Source organism: Oxyura jamaicensis, chromosome 9, assembly GCF_011077185.1.
Source record: "Oxyura jamaicensis isolate SHBP4307 breed ruddy duck chromosome 9, BPBGC_Ojam_1.0, whole genome shotgun sequence".
NCBI lineage: Eukaryota > Metazoa > Chordata > Aves > Anseriformes > Anatidae > Oxyura > Oxyura jamaicensis.
The window spans coordinates 5,352,903-5,373,994 of NC_048901.1; the positions used below are offsets into that span (position 1 = coordinate 5,352,903).

Here is a 21,092-nt window from a genome sequence, read left to right on the forward strand (position 1 = left end):
GTTCTGAGAGTACTGGACTACATAAATATTCTGAGCTCTGTTTCCTAGTAGAAGCATGTGAAAAATAGGTATGCATAATCAAAACTTGCAATTCCTAGCTCTAGTCCACTGCACTTCAATATTAACCGTGAGAGGTGTGTTTAATTTTGCAGTCACAGCTGAAAGTAAAATTGTCAAGTCCACGCTGAAGCTCCTTTGAAAATCTGGTCCTTTTTTTTGTTAGTTTTCGTTCTTTACGCATACGGATGACACTACAGTGATACAGTATCCCTTTTAAATTACAATTCAAAAATCCAAACTATTATTTTGCCTGGTGAAAAGACAACTAATAGAGAACAGGAACTATTACAGAGATGTAGGAGAAAGCTCCGGGAGAATGCTGTCATATGCTATATGAAAAGAGAAGGTTGAGAACAGCAGCAGGGATAGTGTTTTTATGCTACGAATGCCTAGCAAAGAGAGTATTTCTGACTGATTTTGGCATGTGTAGGGATTAGTGGATGCATATATGCATGAATAAGTGAGTGAGATCCATCTACCGTGTGAAAATTCTACCATCTTACGCTTTAATATGTAAACCGAAATCTGATTGAATATGCAAATAAGAATTGATTTTGTTTATTATCCATGAGTAGCAGTTCTTCACATCAGGAAATTTGTATTTTTGCCAGCATTTCCAATTATGAAACATGCCCAGTCTATCAAATGCTTCAGAGGTCTGGAGAGAGCTGTACCGGTACACATGGAAATTAACTCCAAGGTGCTGGTGTTCTCCTGTTCTTCATACATCTTTGTGTATTCTGCTGCACAGAAGATCGAACTAGAAATGTGTGATCTAGATGTATAGATCTCAACTAAGATAAATAGTCCTTATACATGCAAATAATCCTATTGATTTCCGTGAAGCTACTTGGCTTGAGTATAGGTTTATAAAGTTGGACCCTTGGGTTTTACAAGTACCGATCTGTTTAATCATGGTAAATGTGTGTCTGGGGTGCAGTAAAATTCCAGTGCCACTCATTTTCTTTCACTATATTTCATTATAAAGAAATCATGTCATGACAGAGCACTGCCATAGGTATGATTTCGATCTTGCACCTTTCTCGTACTAATGTAAAGCTACCATGGTTTCACTGCAGCAATTTTTAATTTAAGAAAGATTACAGTCAAACTCCTCCTTTAATAAAATTCTTTCCCTCTTTTGCTAATAAAAGCAAGTCTACCAACACTGAAAATCTATAAACTGCTCGAATGTTTTTGCTATCTATGGTTGTGCTTTCCAACATTTGCTATAAATGAAATGTTGTTAGCATGGTTCTTTAGTGATGTGAGCAGTGTTTTTGATGTTTCCCAGGGAATTGCTTGCAAAAGGTACATTCTAGAGATAAAATCAATAGGGATGATCGGGACTAAAAAATGCTTCGTCTTCCGTACAGTCTCAAGCTGACCTCCCAAATATGCAACCATGTCATCTGAAGAAAATATATGGAAATTTTAGAACACAGTTTTTAATGTTGGAATCCAAAATCCTATCATTTGTATGTTTGCTTGCGTTGGTGCCAGCCCCTAAGGAAGGCATGCGTTTGGAGGCAGACAGAAAACAATGAGAAATCAGTTACTGGTGTATTCAGCACGAAATTGAAGAAATGTGTTGCAGTGCCATAAAAGGTGCAGTTGAAAGGCACAGGTGTGTTTTTGTTTGCTTTTGCCACTTTACTCCTGGAGATAATGAAATGAGGCTGTTTACTTTCCACCTTTGTTTAGAAACTCTTTTCAGTTTCCAATTCTGTAGAAAAATGTTTAAATGAAAATAAGCTTTTGCCATTCAAAGTGGGATCAAAAAGCATTTGAAAAAGTATTTTTCCTGCTTCCGTTGAAAAGGTCCTGTTTTATATATATATATAAAGAGAGAATCTAAATTTCAGGCTTTGAACCAAGTAAAAATTTCTATCTCTTAGTGAAACACTTCAGTGTTGTGACATTTTAAGAATTTGGAATGGTGAATTCAGCTCGCTATTATGCATGTTTAGTATAATAATTCTTTGATTTTTTTGAGATGGGAGCTGCCGCTCTTTTCCCATATAAGATTAAAACAAAACTAAAAAAGCAAAGGATGAAGCCCTGAGCTGTGGAAACTTGCAGCCAGCACCTCATCATCACAGTGAGTACTGGGAAATCCTGATGCTGAGGGTCCCTATTAGCAGTGGTGGCTTTTGTGGCTGGCTCTTTTTGCTCAAATGAAATCAGCACTTTGCCCATCCCTTAAAAATGTGAAACAACTTGTGGAAGAGATGCAAACCAGCAGTTCTCATATGGTGCTGCGAAGAGGCTGGTTTCAGTGAGAATCCCTGCCAGGCAGCTGACTGAACAGTTCAAAAATCTCCAGGCTCTTCCCCCTCCCCCCCGCCCCCCCCTAAGGATAATGCTGCGAAGCTGTTCAAAATTAAAAGTAAATCTCTCAATAAAGAGACCTTGTTCACAGCAAGCAGGAAGCTTTTTTTTTTTTTTTTTTTTTTTTTCCCTGAAGAGTCACAGCACACTTTTTATTTTAATAAAGACTACAGCCTGACTTCTTAGGTGTCCAGCCAGGTTCGCTGTCAAGTGAGCTGTGTGCGTGTCCGAGGGTGCTGCACAGCAAGGACCACGTTTTTGTACGGGTGCTTGAGTTCGTAAGGCAGGGGAGCAATGGTGCGGGGAAACCTACACAAGCTCTAAATAAGATTTAAAATCCAAACTAATTCTGCTGCTTTCTTTCCTCCCTTCTTGTTGTTTGTGTTTTGGGAAGGATGGGCTTCCTTCTTGCTCCTTTTGTGCAGGAGTTAAACGCTTGATGTTTCTGAATAAACAGGCTGCCTGGTGATTTGTTGCCTTGTTAGGTACCTTGGGCTCGGTGCGTCTTTAAGTAGACCGTCTCAGCTAGGTAGAGGAAGGATGTGCCAATTAGGATGGAAAAAAGAAGATAAATAAACTTCCTCTTTCTCCCCCTGCATAAAGCTAGCAATGTTTACGCTGCCTGTGCTCAGGTTCAAGAAGGGATCTTTCTTATGAATATCTCAGGCTCCCCGTCCCATTTTTTCCTCTTTCTCTTCTCGCTTCCCTCCCCGCTCCTTTGTCTCCAGTCCCCCACACCTTGCCTGTCTAACTGTCTGTTCGCCTGTCTCAGAGCTGCTTCATCTCCGCGGCAGAGCGGCGCGGCTGGCTGTGCCGCAGTCCTTCCCCCTCTTTTGTATGCTCCCCTGGTCCCTCACCGTCTCTCAGAGCCCTGCGGTGGTTCGGCAGCCACTTCCAGGCAGGAGCTAAAATGGGTCACGGAGCCACCAGGACCCGAGCCCCGCTGAGAAGACCCACGTGAATCCTGTATTCTTCTGGGACAGGCGGCACTTGCGATGACCGAGCTGCGGTGAACCCGACATGCGGACATGCAGTGCAGGGGAAGAAGATGTTAGCTGCTGCTCGGGTTTATTCGGCCTTGAGGCTTGCTTGTTTGTGGACGTTCGTAATTCCACTGGTAAAAGCAACAAATCCGAAACCCCCTAGATGCCCATCATGTTTTAAGTTAGAAATGAGGGGGAAAGAAGTGGGAGCTGCTTGCTTTCAGATGACCCGCAAGTTCCACTGGCCTCGTTGGTAGGGGAATATATTCCCATTTTGTGTTTCGGTGGGTCTTCTTTGAAAGCCCACGTTCCCTTTCAAATGTTGATTAGCATTCCTCACGTGTTGTGCCGAACGGCACGGAAAATGCATGTAAGGTCTTACATGCTGCCAGCGTGGTTTAGCCCGTGCAGAACTGAATTTGCAGTCAGTAAAAATTCATGGCCGTACATTGCCCTTGGTCAGGGCACACTGCATATATCGACAAAGTAATAGTTGCTCAGGCAGATCAAAAGCAAAACATGCCAAAGCCAGTAAACCTCAGGCTTTTGGTGTTTTTTTTGGTGAATGTGTTACTTTCCTAGATATTTATAGCTTATCTATAAAGAACTGCTATATAGCAGAACATCAAAAGCCATTGTTAATTAGATTTCAATTGCAGAATTTTCTTTATGTGACTGCATGAATACTATTAAAACTACTGCTAGAAAAGAGGAATTAGAAGGTAGTCTGAAGATCAATCTGTCCACCTGATTCTCTAAACTCCATCGTGTTCTTTGAGTACAGTCCTGGTTTCAGTAGAAATAGCAGCAAAGAATTTCTTTACCCTGAGAGGAAATATCACATTTTTTGTTTTGTTTTTTTTTTACGGTGGGGGACAGAGACAAAGCAGTGCCGAGCTATTGATACCTATGTGCATCTTGAGAATCTTACCACAGGGAGGTGGTCCAAGAAAGTAATTTTGCTTTCAGAAATAGCAAGCTCTCTAATTGTACAGAGTCCTGCAGTTTTACGCTCAGCCCTTGCAAAGGTTTTCCTTTTTCCCTAAGAAATCCTGGGCGCTGCCAAGGGTGGGCGAGGGCCCCCGCTGCGGGGCACGGCGATAGCTGGTCCCGGGGTTGATTTAATTTTCCTCAAAGGACTTGCTACCAGCACGGTCCCACCCTTTCCAGTTCCTTGTTCCCTGCAGCCAAAGGATACAAACAGCCTGTTCCAGGAGGCCTTTCCCCGGGCACACAACCCGGGGGGGCTCCTAGTGCTGCTGTCTGGGGGTGAGTAAACACTCGCAGCGCCCTGGCTCCCTCCGTTCCCCCAAAGCCTGATTTAAAATAATCTCTTGGCAAACAACGGCGTATGTGCCAGATGCCCAGAGCTCTGGATGTGTTCGATACTTCTGGCTGCTGTGTTTTTTTTTGCCTGCAAAATGCCAGGCTAATGGAAAAAGGGAGTTGCAAAGGGGTGTTTTTATTTTGCTTTAAAGGTGTTTGTGCTGAGGATGATGGATCAGCAATCTCCTGCTCCTCGAACGGAGCTGTGTCAAGCATCTATTCAATAGGGAAAGAGATTCAAAACGCGTAAGCAGCCTTAAAAAAGGGGTGATACGTGAGCGTGACACTCCGGGTGATTTGTTGCAGCATCTTGCCGAATTCCGGGCTAATTGTATGCAACTTTCTCATTTTGAATCTAAACCAGTGTGCTTTCTAAGGCTTTGCGCTGATCTGCTAGACATAATTAGCAACCCCTGCCCTGTTTTTCCAGCAGAAGGGCTGGGACGAGCTGTCAGCTGCTGTGGGGCTTCACCTGCCATAGCCAGCGAGGCGAGGTGCCGGTGGCGCAGGAGGACGAGCGGCCGTGTCCGAGGGAGCTGAGCTGTGCCTGCCCTCTGCAGATTTACCTCGAAGGGAGTTACCGCAAGGGCTTCTGAAGCAAACCAAAGAATGTCTTTTGGGAAACCACAGACCTTTCAAATAGAAACGTGGTGGGAGATCCACAAGGAAGATAAGTGATCCCAGCACAGGAAATTTGGGAATGGCGTGGAAGCGAAGGGCCGGGCATTCTTCCAAGTTGGAAGTTTTCAGTGTTTAGTGTCAGATTTCTTAGCGTCGCGGGGATGTCAAGTGTTGACCATTTCAGATTTCTCCTGCACGTTTAAGTACGTGTGTAAGATAATGTTTCTGAGTAAGGAGCTTCTCCAAGCGGGCAGATGCAAGTGGGAGTTTCTTATTAACGACTCCGTGTTCTTGGGCAGGCTTTAGCTGATGGCCTGTAATAAATGCCTAGCTGTAAGTATACGTGCTGCTGTCTTCAAAACAAAACCGGGAAAACTATTGTTGGGAGGGATTACATTATTATTTTAAGGTAACTGCAGCTTTCCACAAAGAAATAATAATTAAAATAACAACTGCCTGCTTGCTGGCAAAGCTACCTGCACCACCCATTTCCATGAATTTGTATTCAAGGTGGGGAATACAAGTCTTGCTCGGAAGGAAAAAAAAAAAAAGTGCTTTCTAAAGATCCTTAGTAAATAACCAGCTTCAGGGTTCAGTGAGCAGCTTAGACAAGTTGCGTGTCAGATAGTGCCAAGAAGTAATTGCAGCATTTAAATAAAAGTTTGGTCACATTTTTAAAAGGATCTCATGATTTGCTGTGGAAAATAGGGCTTGTTACCTCAGGAAAAAGGTGTTTAATTTCAGGACTGGTTAGCACTGAACATGCTTGTAATTACAGAAATTAACTTTTAAGAGGCATCAAATCTGATCAAATTCTGGTCTCAGTTCTGTAGGTACAGATGAGTAGTTACTAACCTGACAGAGATCAAGGCACGGTCCTGGAGCTTTCATTTGCCGTGGATTATTTAACTGCTCATTTCCTTCCACCGGCAGCACGCTGACATTTTGCATTCTCCCAGTTTGCCACGCAGCCTGAGCGCTCCTCTTACGCAGTTTGCAAGGAAATGCTTTCATACAGAAGGAGGCTTTGCCTGGGAGTATTTGTGGCTACCAAATGTTCAGCTGGGCTTCTAACTTTTCTAGTTCTTTTTGCTGCTGACTAAATAAATTAGTTGGAAAGCAGCCAGAAAGACAGCAGAGTCCAGTCTGTAGTTGAGCAACAAGAAAAGGCTTTGGAGAACTTTATCAAAGCTTCCATTAACCCCCTGCTGATGTCCTCAAACAGGATTTTTTTTGAGAGAGTGGAAATACAAAAGCTGGGCTGCACAACTGTCCCTGTGCGGCCATTCAAAGGTTTTAAGTCCGCACAGTTACTAATTAAAATGCCACGCAGAGTAGCACAAATAAACACAGCTAGTCCCCGAGCGCCCAAGTTTCTGCCCTGGCGCACGGCTGGAAGGGCAGGATGCTGAGCTGGCCTGGCAAGGGTGGTACAGCAGCCTCGGTCGGTCCAGATATTCCGTCCTTGGACAAGGAGTTGCAAAAAGTGTGTCAGGCCCATCCATATGCATGAAGCCCTATTCCCAGAATGCCATCCCAAGGCAGCCTGTGATTTTTTATTTATTTTTTTTGCATGGCGTTGCGTTGAGCCGTGAGGACTAAATAGAGCTGTGGCATGTCTGCTGGATCTCTGTAATCACGTTTGCCAGGTTTTGGCGGCCATCAAAATGCTGAGCACACGAGTGAATACTGCTCCTTTCATCGAGAAATGTCACTTCAGATTTAGCCCCACGTGTGAACTGGCATGCAGGGAGCACTTTATTATTATGGCAAGGCTCCACTGGGCTTCCCCTCCCAAACAAAGCAGGCAAATGTATAGGCTCTATCTGCAGCTACTGGAAGGATTTCATGGCGTCTCCTTAGATTAACGTAATCTGCCCTCATTACTAAATTCAGGAACCGGGATCCCAGCAGTCTTACAGCGCACTCGAAAAACAGGTTCAGGGTCTATGGAAGCTGTAATTTGTGAACTGCTAATAACAAAAGTTACGTGGTTTTAGATTTTTTAATACAGTCTACAGAGGCATAGGAAGCTACAGCATCTGTGTTTTTATCCCCTTGGTCATTTACATCTTAAACCATCCCTAATAGAAAAGTCCCTTATGAATTTAAAAGGAAATTATAAGTTCTTTCTCAGCTCTCTGAACTGTTCGTCTAGAATTTATTAGGGTTTTTATCACTGCTATCGAATTCTATCACCTAGTCTTAAAAAGAAGATTGACTGATTCTGATTTTTTATTAAATACTTTTACTGGGCAAGAAAATCTCTTTGGTTTTGCCTACGTTAAAATCCATTGAAAGTATCCATGGATTATTACAGAGAGAAAAACCCTTAAATTGTAATGTGCTGTGGATATAAATGTCTTTCAGTTCTGAAGATTTCTGAGGACTGAAAGGAAAGCACTGAAGTTTTTAATTAGCTTTTTATTATTTTTAATTTTCTATATGCTATGAAATGGTCACGTCAATAAATAATAGGACGAGACAGTTTTGGCTAGGTAAAATAGGAAGGAATAGTGGGCTGGAAAGGATACCTCCTCTATGAATTGAATTTTGTGCGGTGTCCATTTATTTTAGCTAACAAATAAAGGCATGATCTCGAGACAACCACTACAACAGCTCCCTGGGAAGATTGCACTTGTCTAGATAACATAGTGCGTTCTTTAAATCTGTCCTCTGAATCAGCCTCCATTTATCTTTCTTAGCATAAAAGGGAATGCAGATGGAATGGCTGCATCCTTCCCTCTCGTTTGTCAGGATCCCGTGCGTGTACATAAATGAGGCAGAAGGTGAGTGCAGCATGTGAGTGGCTGCGTGTTCGGTCCCGCGGTTTTGGAGCTCGGGGGCAAGGTGGCCAAGCGCAGTCCTGGGGAGCTGCAGAGATCTGCGGGCTCTCCGTCGTACCTCAGGCAGGACATGCAGACCCGGCAGTGTGTTTCCAAGAGCATTTCAGCCTCTTACCTTCACAGCTGCTGATGCTGAAAGTTAAAGCTGTGATCATGCACGTGCTGGTTTTGAAAGGAGTGGTCTGGGCTTGGAGGGAGGCTTCATTAGCTCTGCTTGCAAACGCACAATTTGTCTTTAACCGGAGAGTATTTTTGTGCACGGAGCTGCAAACATCACTGGCAAGAGGGGCTCTGCAGCACAGGAGTTAGAGTCAGAATGATCCTTAACGGAGGTTATCAGCTTGGCTTCATCTGGATTGAGTAAGAAGATAATCAAATTTGTGAACCTGCAGATGACAAAACAGACCTGAAAGCAAAAGGATGAGCCTTACAGGGAGGGCACACATAACACTGAAAAGTGCTTTGCATGCTGTCAGAAGAAAAAATCATTTCTGAATTGAAAATTTTGGGTGAAGATTGTACTTTTCATTGCAGTCCCCATCCTGGCCACCTCTCGGCTGTAAGTACCCTCCGGAGCCCCGCCTGCTGCAGCAGTGCCCCAGGGCTCTTCTCTCCAGGAGCTGGGGAAGGCTCTCGGGGTCCTCCTCCCATTGTACCACGGCTGTGGCACTAAAAGGGAAAGTCCCAGCTGGGAATACAGAGCTATCTATGTGATGGCTGAGTTAATCTGAGATTAGTGTTTTCACAGGCTTTTATTTGCCTGGCGTACTCAGCACCCCTCTAGGAAATAAGCGTGGCAGATCTCTTTGTACAACCCCAAATCTTCATAACCTCCTGAGGTTGATCATTTCTTTATTCCCTTTTTTCAGGATCGAAACCGTTCAGACTTTGTAATGGCACTTGCATTGCGCAGGAAGTTTTACCAGCCGTCTTTCTGACTATTTTCCGCTGAGGCAGCCTCTTTTAATATTTAATTGCTTACTCCATTTGGGGTTTTTCCAATTGACACAAGTTTTAAATGAATAATGCACTAGTTTTCAGTATCCGGCATAAACCCAAAATAATGAAACCCCTATGGAAGTTTAATTATGTGCCACCTATGATGTAATCAGTTACTGACATCATGAGCTAAGATTTTAATTTCAAGGCTCGTGTGTTTCAGGAAGCTTAAGGCTCTTCCCCAGTTTGTCCCTCATCACATTATTTTTTTTTAAACTGCACAACAAACTTCAGGTAGCTTTGCTTTTCCAGCCGCACTGTTTGCAGAATACAGTTCTCTCTCTCAGCAGCTCTGTTTAGGATTTTTAATTTCCTGGAGAAATCTGCCCGTTGCAGATGAAGGAAAATGAGCTTAATTCACTTTTGATGAGAGGACCTGTGAGAAGAGCTGTGGTTGGGAATGCCCAGGAGAACTCGGTGTGCTGCTCTCTAATTCTGATGCTTTTCCCAAAGCACAAAGTATGTTCTTTTTCCCGCTCAAGAAGAGAGGGTATTTGGTGGCACAGAAGGGTTTGTTGCTGTATGTAGAAGAGCTGTGGGTCTCCGAGTTATGTCAGAGCAGTGTCCTGCACAAAGTGCTACCGATGTGAGCACAGAAAACCTAAACCTTGATTCAGTCTTGAGAGTCAACAGCCCAGGGACAGATCGTATCGTGTTGAATCCATCTAACTTTTGTACTGAAGGTCCTTTACTGGAGTTCCCGTGAACTCTCGGAATGTCAAATGTAACTAAAACGTACAGGTCATCCAGCTGAAGGGTTAATGCATCAACGCTTGGTGCTTCTGCACCAGCTCCTTCTGCGTGACGGACCTTAAAGTGAAGTTCCTTATCTTTGGCGACTTCAAAACAATTTATTACTTATTTAGTGTTAAAATGGGAATTTGGGTTTTTATTGTCAGGTGAGCCCCAGGTTTTGGTTCTTTCAGGTGCCACAGGCTCAGGAGGGCACGTTGGAGACCCAGCCTGCAGTTGCCACTAGAGCCTGCCACTAAGGTGTATCACCGTGGGAGGAAAATGCTTCTGATTTTATTATCTGTTCTTCATCCAAGATTCTTGGCATTTCTGATGTTGGGTGATCTATCTGAGAAGCCCAAACGGCGAAGTCTGACTCTCTGCTATTGCTGAAGTGCTGCAGAAGCCAGGATGAGACAACATGGCCAAATCTATTTATTAAAATAGCAAATGCTGCTTTGGGAAAATGAGTCATAGCATTTATTTATTTTGTTTAGAAGATACTTCAGTGTTTCCAAAGCATGTGAGTGAGTAGGGACAGAAGCTTTCATTTGTCTGGATTTCAAAGAGGCTTTTGAGCAGTTCTTACAAAATCCCATATTCTTAATGCTGTGAGTCAGTGACGGGGAAGTTACTTAACAGGTGTATATCTAGACATCCATGTTTCGAGTAAATAAAAAGGAACTGTGTGAGAACGAAGGAGATGTGTTGCCTTTGGTACCAAATCCCCCATCTGCCCCTCGGTGGGTTACGCTTCATGCCATAACTGTCGAGGTAACTGCGTGCTCGGGTGGCTTGGGATAAGAAAGGGCCGAGGGGCAGCCGTGAGTCTTTCTCTTAAGAGATGCAGGCACGAAGCATCAGAAGAGAGCTGTCCTTTGCGATGTGAGACAAAGGGTTGTCCCTTTGGGATAGTAATGGAGCAGAGTCAATGTTTCCAGTATTGTTTCATTGATTGTTGATGCATTATTGTAAGTGGTTGAACAGCTGCACGCAAGAAGTGGTCTGCAGGGCACAGAAGCCGTAAGACACTTCACTGGCCCTGTAAGAACAGCGGTACCCCCCGTCAGCTAACTCACGGAGCTCATGCGGACGTGTCCCACCTCCTGCGGGAGGACGGCGAGGAGGAGTAGCTGCGTGCTCGCCTGGCTCGAGGAAGGGCTGGGGACACGGGCATCATTCGGGGCACCTGGTGCATCCTCGAGGGTCGCACTGGTTTCCTTGTGGTTGTTCCGCAAAGGCAGCTCAGCAGTCCCCTCCTGTGCAGCACTGCAGAGGTGAAGGACGGGCTGGTTCCGGGGAGAAACAGCAGCCTGGCGTGGGTGAGGTGGAGTTGCCCTGTGGGGATGGTGGTAAGTGGGTCAGACTGCTCCGGACTGCTTACTTGGAGAGCCTGGGGAATGCCCTGCTTCCAGCAGCATGATCTGTTTTCTTAACGGGAGGTTATGGGCTCCAGTCCTCCTTCTGCTTCCCCCAGTGCCGCTGCACCCTGGGGCGATGCACGCTGTGGCCCCGCCAGAGGCTTCTGGAGGTGCTTGCGGGATCAGCCTCTGGGAAGTAGCAGGGTGATTACACTGTGTGCTTCCCAGAAGTTTTCAACCCAAATTTGGGTTGTGGGACCCTGCCTAAAGGAGGGCTCTGAGAGCTCCAGCACGCTCTGACCGGACTGTGTGGCCCCTTCTGCCTGCGGCTCTCAATCCAGCGTACGGCGGCGGAGCATCACTGTTAGCTTCTCTAGGCTAAAGGATTTATTTCTGTTTATGCTGGGTCAGGTTCTAACCTCAGCTGGAGGGAAGGCTAATGGCAGCGTGACCTGCTTTGTGACCAGCGGCTCTCAACCTGCTCAGGTCAGAGAGCTGCTGACTAACTCCAAATCGTAACAAATTGCTTACAGCAGTAGGATTTCTTACAGCAATTTCCAGCACTAAGTACGTTCACCCTCCTTGTGTTAATCATTCTGGTTTAAGCATTTAGAAATGTTTCTATGCTGATTTGTGATTGTAATGTTCAGACAGATTTTTATAAATTGCCTTCCAACTGAAAGCCTTGTTTTCCTGTTTGTTTTAAACTGGCATTCATACATACAGGAAATACACACACAGTATTATGCCATGTTTCTGTTGGCAACTATTAAGTTATCCTTGTCAGAACATGCCAACAGGATTTCTTAGCAAGCTAGCAGAAAGAAAACAAGCAGTTCTCAGACTAAACAGACCCCATGCTTGAGCTGCAATAGGGATCTCTTGCTAAATGTTATGTAGATTCTTCTGCTTTAAGGCAATCTTTGGGATTGTGGGTTGCAGATTCAGATCTCTGGCGTTACCCCAGACCTGCATTGCGTTAGCAGACATCACGATGCGGCCTTCAGAATTGGAGGGCCAGTACCTGAGAGCAATATATCGGTGTCAAGAGCTGGTCCCCCGAAATGGACAGCCAGGGGGAGCCATCTCCTGGGTGGGCAAAATCTTTGTCACCTTTGTCTGACTGCAGTTCCTGATGTGAGCCATGGGGAGCTGTGGTCAGACCTCAGCTCCTGGATTGGCTTCGGTCTAGATGAGGGCAGTTTGGGTACGCTGAAGCAGTCCGTGCTAAAACTGACGTGTACAGCCCAGAAGATGCCCATGCTCTTTGTGAATCCTCAGCAGTTGCTGCATGTCTTCAAGAGCTAAAGCTGGAGTAGGATGGTAAATATAAAGTACTCTAATAATCCTCAACCACTACTATTTGTTGCTGCTAAAAGCCTGTTTTTTTCTGCGAGCTTTTGATTTGGTGCAAGTCAGAGCCAGCTCTTGTGGTTTGGCAAGATACGCAGTGCAGGTTCTTTTGGGAGAGGCAAGAAATGAAAACTTTAAAACAGAGGAAATGTTTAAAACATAATAATGCAGTGTTAACAGTCTTTAAAATCTCATTTTCAAGCCCCTTCCTTTATGAACACATGATTATTAACATAACTGATGAGGGCTGGTCCCTGGATTTGAGAGCTTGTCACTTGTTTCTCTTAGAGCTCATCGGCTCTGGGTCGTGGGCCTGGAAAGAAAGGATGATGTGTGCTGTTTGTCTGGGGATGACGATGTCGTGGGAGAGTATTCCATGGCTGAGCTGGATTTTTTCCTGAGCAGTGAAATTTCTAGCGACAAGGAAAGAAAGCTGAGTTGCAGAAGTGTTATGACTGACTGGAAGGACTGAGAGAAGCAGACTGCGCTCAGCTGTCGCACCGCTTCACGTTGTGTTGCCAGGACTTTCAAATGCGGGTGAATAACCTTAGGCGTTTTTCTCCAGTGGTGTAGACTTAAAGTCTGCGCTTTAAATGCTAAAGCTTGAAAACGCCGGCCTGAGTCTTGGCACATCTCCATTTCCAAGCTGGGAGGTGTTCCTCGCCAGTTGTCCCTCCTTGGGGAGGGAGAGGCAGACGGTGGGAAGACAGCGGGCTGGGGAATGTCTTGGGAGCCTTCCAGGGGCTCGGTTGAGGCTTCTGCGTCCTTGTCCAAGTCCTGTCCCGGTCCAGTTATCGCTAGGAGAAATGTTTGCTGCTCTTATTCGCAAAGATTAATGAACAAAATTGAAGTGTGTGCACGGTTAATTGTTGAAGTGCACGGCCAGTCTGCAGGCTCGTGCCGGCCCCTGGGAGAAAGCCGTAGCTGTCGGCCTGGCGGCGAGGAACAGCAACGCCAGGTTCCAGCTCCGTTCCTCAGATGTGCGTCCACATCTAAGCTCTGTGTGCAGATAGGTTCACAAATGCAAAAACCTTCCGTGTGCTTGTCCTCTTGCTCGTGTACGGGTTATACATGTGCCGTGCATGTGCTCGGAAATCTGGGCATGGCAAAATGCATTCCCCTTCGTTTGCAAAGTGGATTGCAGGGAGTGCTTGGAGCTAGGGGTGGTGGTACCCCAAAACAGGGGTCCTTGAGCAGTTCGATTCTGCCTGGACAAAAGAAAGGTGTGGGTGTATGGCCCGGAGACTGAGAGTCTGGTACGAGTGGCTGCGTGGGGCTGGATGCTTCGCCCTTCGCTTGAAGTCAGCACAGCAGTTACTGGAGTAGGTTGCTCTCTTACGTGAACAAAGTTATCAGGATCTGGCCTGGAGAATGTTGCCTTTAGAAATTATTAAAAGCATATTTGATTCCCTGTGTTGTATATCCTTTTCCTGCTGTGAGATTATTTGATAATATAATTTACAAAATGCCATGTAAAAAAACGACAATATTACAAGGTAAATATTTAAAGAGAAAACTTGAAATGTGCCAGGTTCCTTAAATGTGTTTTGTTCCAGTTAATAGAATCTTTTATTTTCTTGTTTGGATTTCCAAAAGGACTTTTTTTCGGTGTTAGATTCCCAGAAATCTTTTTTCTTTCTTTCCTTTTTTTTTTTTTTTAAGTAATTAATAATGGAGCAAGCTTTTAGTATCTACCCTGGAAGGTAAAAACCCTTAATCACAGTAACATCATTAGTGCTTTCAAGCATTTAATTTTGATGCTTGACAAAGCGCATAGCCATTGATAAGAACAAATAAGTGTTGTTGTGTGCAATTGAGGGAAAAAAGAAAAGCATGAAAACCCCTAAGCTTCAAGTAATTAAATTTAAATATGTTATTTGAATTTAGCTGAGATAATGTACAAACTGGGGGTATATTTTTCAATCAGTGAAAGACCCCTTGAGTAAACATGATCCATTTAAATTCAAATCATGGGGAGTGGAAAGTAAACCCTGCTGTGGTTAAGAAGGCATCTTCACTAAAACACTGGGCATTGTGTATCTTCCGTAGCCGAGTACTGACGTTCCCTAGTTTGATAAAGGGCTGTTTCCACTCATGGATGCCTACATGCCAGAGACTTTATTGCATCTATTTATTTCCTGATTTTTTTTTTTTTTCTTCTCCCCTCCTCCTTAATTTGAACCAGTAATGAAAAACTGACACTCTGCCTCTGCCATCCTTTAAAGTGCCTCAAAACTGTTATAATTCAGCACTTATTAGCCTTGGGATATGGCTTTATGGCATTTGGGTGAAGTTTTTGTAGTACATCTGTGCTCCTTCTCTCTCTATACGCCACAAGCTCAGAACTGCAGTAATAAAACTACTAGTAGGTGTTTAATGGTAGGTTATTGAGGAAGTAGATAAAAGAAAATTGCAACATTCACATCAGTAGGGAGTGAAGTTTTTTGAGGGAGAGGAACTGCTGAGCTTTGAACTAAGGAAAGTTACACTCAGTGCTTTTGTTCAAGGGGACCACTTTTTAAACACCAGGAGGCCTCGTCGTTCTCACCTGTGAAATGGGCTGTTCTGGTGGGACTTGGTACATGCTCCCTGTGCGCGTGGGGCAGAAGAACTTGTGGGTACTCAGCTGTGCACACTGCTTGGGCCAAGCCCTGCTCAGTATGTTTTCTGCAGGAACGCGTGTGCATAACAAACAGCTAGCCCACGCGGGTGTGAGAGACGTTTCTGCCTTTTATTCTGCTCGTGATCAAAGAGTCATTTTACAATCTGCTACATGTTTATCTTCACATCATCTCTGAGGCAATATGAAGGCAAAAGGCAGGAGAAAAAAAGAACGTAAATACTGCGCAGGCTCACCTGGGAGGCTGTCCCTGCCGGCTGGGTTGCTGTGAGAGCTGGCACGGTGATGCCCTGTCTGGCCAGCACTCTCCCGCCTGGCTTCTTCACCCTTTTCCTGCCGGATGACCAAGGAGACCCAGACCTGATGTTCTCCCAGCCCTTCAGCAGTAATTTTTACTGCTCACCTGGTAGATCTTGGAAAACACACAAGCAAACATGAGTTGCGGGGCTATCTGCAGATACCAGAGGTGGTTAAGGAGGATTTTATCTGTGCAGTGGGATAACTGTAGTACTCCCTGTGGCTGACGGTCCAGTTCCTCCAGGCCCACAGAGGTGTGGATAATCATCCTGTTGCGTAGACCCCTCTAGGTTTGTGTTGCAGAAATGCTAAAGAGCTCCCAGACTGCTTCATGTCCTTTTGGTACTTTGTCCTGTACTTGGACTTCAGCACTGTGGGGATTTGTGTAACGTGTGTGGAGCGGCAGGATATACAGCCAAAACAGCAACAAAAGAACCAGAAGGAAATGGTCATCCGCACAGTAAGAGGCAAAAGAATATTTTGAAGTTAAGTAGCACAAAGTTGCATCATGGTTAGTATTTGGCAGGAGGGGTAAAACTAGGGCTGTTCTTACAACTCTAATAGTAAGAATTAACAAAGGAATTGATGTACAAGCCCTTTCCTGTCCTGGAGGCAAGGAGCAGGTCGTTTATTCCAGTATGGAGTAGTGCCTGAGATCAGCTGTCCATTTTTGAGAGACCTGAGAAGGCGCTTTTGGAACTCTATAAAACCGAGCATCCTCCACCAGGGCTGGAAGGTAATGCATACTCTGCAGCTGCAAATAGCCATTTTACAGCAGAGGAGAAATGTGTTTCCATACAGCACTTAGCAGCCCAACGTTGAAGGACTCAGTAAATTCCAATATAAATGCCTGAAGAAATGAAATGGGAAACTGAGGAGGTTAAAAAGAGGATGAAGGAAGGAAAGTGAACTTTCTCTCTGCAATTCTTGAGGTCAGACCAGCATAAGCGAAAGATTCTCAGTAAAATGAATTGCCTGTCTGCCTGGCATGAGGCATGGATTAACTAAGCAGATTTCTCTCTGGTTGGTTTATCAGTAACGTCATGTATGTTTTAGGGTAACAAATCTGATCTGTAATTTATTATCTGTGTGGCATTCTTACTGCAAAGGGAAAAAAAGCCCTATTCTCTGCTGAGGAATGGTGAGGTTATTAAGCAGGTTTTCAGTCATGCCGCAGATACAACTTGATGGAGCACACCTGGATCCTCCCCGTTGGCTGTGTTTATAGTCTCCTCTGTCATCCAGTATTTGCCTTTGCGTGTGAGAGACAAACAGGGAAAAAGAGAGAGGTTCTGGAGGCATTTCTAACAGAGATGCCAAACTGTCAGATAGTAAATCAGGAAGCAGCTCCCTGATGGTTTCACATCAAGAGGAGACACCCTTTTGTGACTTCGTGGCATCTACTGGTTATTTTCACTTCCATCAGAACTGTCCGATATGGTCAAGTAGGTTTGAGGCTTTCAACATTCAATTTTCCTTTCATTTATTGTGACTGTTTCATTTATTTGTCTTTCTTGGTAGTTTTCAAGGATATGTTTCAAGGATACTTTTTTCTCTCTTTAATGCTTTCATGAATCGTCATCCCAAAGTTAAGGGTAGAAAAAGGCAACAAAAAGAAAGGGAAGGAGGCAAAAAAGAGCAACGTGTCTACAGCTTCAGGGGATAAAAGAAGAAATATATTCAATTTAGGAAGACCTCTAATCTCTGGTTATACAGGACAGCTTTGTTAGATAAGATTAAAAAATTCATGAATGTCCCTTTTTATCCCTGGAGACTCCACCATTTATTCCAGCTATTGTCAGCATCAAAAGGGCTTGATAACAGCTGGCTAGAGACGTGACCACACAGCAACACAACAGCAAGAAAGGGGCAGCCGGGTTCATAAATCTTCAGAAACCCCGTTCCTCCTGCACTGCCATGAATCTGCTGCTATCACAGTCAAAGGGAGAACGCATTGTCCTCCAGCCAGGCAAAAACCTGAACTTCAGCATTAGCAGGGGCTCTATTGAGTAGGGCGCACAATGAGATGCTTCCCATTATCTTCTGCATGGCAGCCCTTATTACTGCACGCAGATACAGTTTAAAGGATCTTTGCGAGTAGCTTGTTGCTGGGTCGAGTTTTTCCCCAAACCCGGCAGCCCTTACCCACGGCAGTGCAGTCCTGCTTTTTCCGCTCCTCACACCTGTACAGCGCCACATGGGACAGGGTCCGCTTACGCCGGTTCTGTGCACCATGGGCCAGCCTCTGGTACCTCCTGGCTGGGAAGGAGCAATCAAAGGCAGGATCTGGCCCTTGGGCGCTGAGCTTCCTCATTCTCCAGGCACTGCTCACAGACATGGGCGGCTGTCAGCAGGGCAAGTTAGGAAGCACAGATTGGCTCAGACTCCTGAAATACAAGTTTCCTGGTTTTCATGGGAGGGTCCCAGTTCATGTGTATTCAGCTTTATTCTGGTCTTACTTAATTCAGTGGCAAAGTTTTCTCAGCTTTAGAGAAAACCAGATTGGTCTGTCAGGAATTTTGTAGTTCCTGTAGAGTGAACAGCTAATGAAGTAACACCAGTTAATTTTAGGACATGGAAGAAGAGAATCATTATGGACCAAAACATAGGGACAGGTCTGGGTGCTGTGTCTAACAAAGGTTTTAAAAAAAATACAACAACAAACAAAGCAGAATCCTTTACTGTCTTAGCCTGTTGTGAAGGTTTATACAACTACACATTATGAACATCATGGCGTTCAGGAAACTGCAGTGTTACTCCAAATCCTACCTGTCCAGTATGGCCCAGCATCTAAGAACAACCTTTAGTAGAGAGAAATTAAATGCAAATTTGTTACAGAAAACAAGAAAAACCCTTAATGCTTCTAACCCCCCCACAATTTCTGAAAGTGCGTATGTTGTGCTGAAGAAAAAAAGTCTTACAAAAACTAAATCTCTTTTTTTTTTTTTTTTTTTTTTTTTTTTTTTTCTGGCAGCTCCATCCCCGATTGCATTGATCCAGGCTAAAGAGATAACGAGGCACAGCGTTGCCTTGGCCTGGCTGGAACCCGACAGGCCAAATGGAGTCATTCTGGAGTACGAAGTCAAATACTATGAAAAGGTACTGTTCAAAAATGGACAAGTGAGGAGCTTTGTTTGAATTTGGGAAGAGTTTTTTACTTCATTCCATTTCGGTTTATTTCCAGATAGGATTCCATCATTTGAAACTGAATAGATTCAGTTTAATAATATCCAATTAAGGATTTCATGCACTTGAATGGTTGCTTGAAATAGTAAGACTTATAGGCTGTTCCAGCTGTATGGTAGGAATTTATTCTGCTGTTTTTTTCTTACTTAGGAACTGAGCTTTTGTAGCGAGCATATTTATAATGAGAATCAATAATGCTGGGCAGAAGTGAGACATTAGCTTTACATCATAGACAGAAGTATAATAATGAAGTATATGATACGGTAATCAGATCTGTTTGCCAATAGCTTCTGCTTAGAGTGATGGTGTGGGCTGGATGGCTTTTAATAGAGAATAAGGAAAGAAAATGACATTCTTCATCCTTTCCATGTTACACAGAGATGTTATTCCTACAAATAACTTCTCAACTATGGAACTATGAAGAAAGCTACTTTCTTTGAAGGTCCTCTGCCGAAATGGACAATTATTTGGTCTTGCTTGCACTCTCTCCCATGTAAATAAAGATAATTGTGTATTTGCTTCCCTAACACATACAGAAGAAGGCAACCAATTTTTCAGGGAAACTGGATTAATGCATTTTCTGATGCATTTTCCAGCCAAAAATAGAAAAAAATTAAAGGTTGGATTTGTGGAAGACATTTTCTGAACATTTTCTTTTTTTGAAATACATTATCATTTTTTTTGATACAGCTTCTGGCTGGTAGGAAGAAAAAGAGTGCCAGCACGTATGAGTAAAATGTTTGTTCATCAGGAGGATCATATTTGAAGGCTTGGCTATTTTCCAAAGGATTTCATTGTGTGATTTCTTAAGTAATCAGTGATATATGAGCATCATACCTGTCTCACCACCCTTATTTGGCTTGCTCAGAGCTCCATGCAGCACTCAGCGCTAGGGGTATTGAGCAAGGCAGACGGCAGAAGCCCTCGGGATGTATTTTGAGAATTCCATCGTTATTACTCATCTTCTTTCATCATAACAGTTTTGGCAAGGAAGTGGGATTCCATGGTTCATGGTGCAGTGAGGCATTTTTACTTGATCACTACTACAGTGTTCTTTGCTTGTTAGGACCAAAACGAGCGCAGCTATCGCATTGTGAAGACAGCCTCCAGGAATACTGACATCAAAGGTTTGAACCCCCTGACTTCATATGTGTTTCATGTGCGGGCCAGGACAGCAGCAGGATACGGAGACTTCAGCGGACCGTTTGAGTTCACAACTAACACAGGTAGTAACATGCCCGCTGGTATCTTTCTTTTCTTTGAGTGAGGAGTGAAAATCTAACTGAGCTGTGTGTTGGGACTCTCCCGTTGGTTAATTGGACTGTGGTGTATCTATTCTGGGAAAAAGTTCCTCCACGGCTGCATGACTATTAGAGGTGTGATAAATCTGACCTTAGACACCTATGTTATATTCTAGACACTAACAATGAAAATACTTCAGAATGGCCTAAGGAGACATACAGCTTATAAATACTTGGAAGCCACTGATGCTTCAGAGATACATGTGCCTGTTTTGTTTAATGTGTGCACATGTTTTTCGGAGCATGTCATTTGCAGGGGACTCCTTTGCAAGCTGTTGACATAGATCGCTTAGGTGTCCTACAGCAGCTCAGATATTTGCACTTTCCCTTACATAGTCACATGAAGACAGAATGTTTGAACTATGTTGTTAGTACAGCTTTTCCCTTTGTTCAGGGTAACATGCAAATTTGCCCCCCGAAATGTTTGCTTTTCGGTGGTAGGAAGGTGATGTGACCAAGCCTGTTTTATTTTGGACATAAAAGTCTGTGACATAAGGTCATGCCAGTCAGTGGCAACATCCTTCAGGATGTTGACAGCTGAAAATAATCAATCCAGCAGGAAGACGGAAGACATTTTAAAATGACTTACTCTTTGTGTCAGCTGGGGAGTGATCATCTGGCCCCACTGAGAGAAAATGAAAGAGGAAAGAAGAGTGGGGAGCAATTAGGAAGGTGAAAGAAATAGCCATTATACCCTCTGAGCAACACTGAAGGGGAGAAGGAGAGGGAGTCCTTTTTCCCAGTGAACTGAAGTTCCCCAAATCATTATCAAACATCACGTCTTCAGCTAATTAGGGCCCTCTTGGAAAATTGTGTGAAATGACTATATAATAAAGGCCTGAAAGTAGATTTGAGCCCTACTCTAAACTACCTTCACAAGCCAGAAAGCCTCATTGAGTGCTGCCCAGGTTGATATTTTGAGGGTGTCTGACGCTAATGCTCTCTTTTCTGTTTCCAGTTCCTTCCCCCATCATTGGCGATGGTACCAATCCCACAGTGCTGCTTGTTTCAGTGGCTGGCAGTGTTGTTCTTGTGGTCATTCTCATTGCAGCCTTTGTCATCAGCAGGAGGTAAGA

The 21,092-nt window shown here is 44.1% G+C and overlaps 1 protein-coding gene across 2 annotated transcripts in view; it reads left to right on the forward strand.

Annotated features, from left to right (window-relative positions):
- EPHA4 (EPH receptor A4) overlaps positions 1 to 21,092 on the forward strand; it is a 97,243-nt gene that overhangs the window by 52,426 nt on the left and 23,725 nt on the right. The window contains exons 6-8 of one of the 2 annotated variants that reach the window (XM_035334681.1): positions 18,504 to 18,628; positions 19,782 to 19,941; positions 20,975 to 21,086. In XM_035334681.1, the coding sequence (XP_035190572.1) occupies positions 18,504 to 18,628; positions 19,782 to 19,941; positions 20,975 to 21,086 (397 nt within the window). Of the gene's footprint in view, positions 1 to 6,416; positions 7,552 to 18,503; positions 18,629 to 19,781; positions 19,942 to 20,974; positions 21,087 to 21,092 lie in introns of those variants that run through there. The other variant, XM_035334682.1, reaches the window with a different exon arrangement.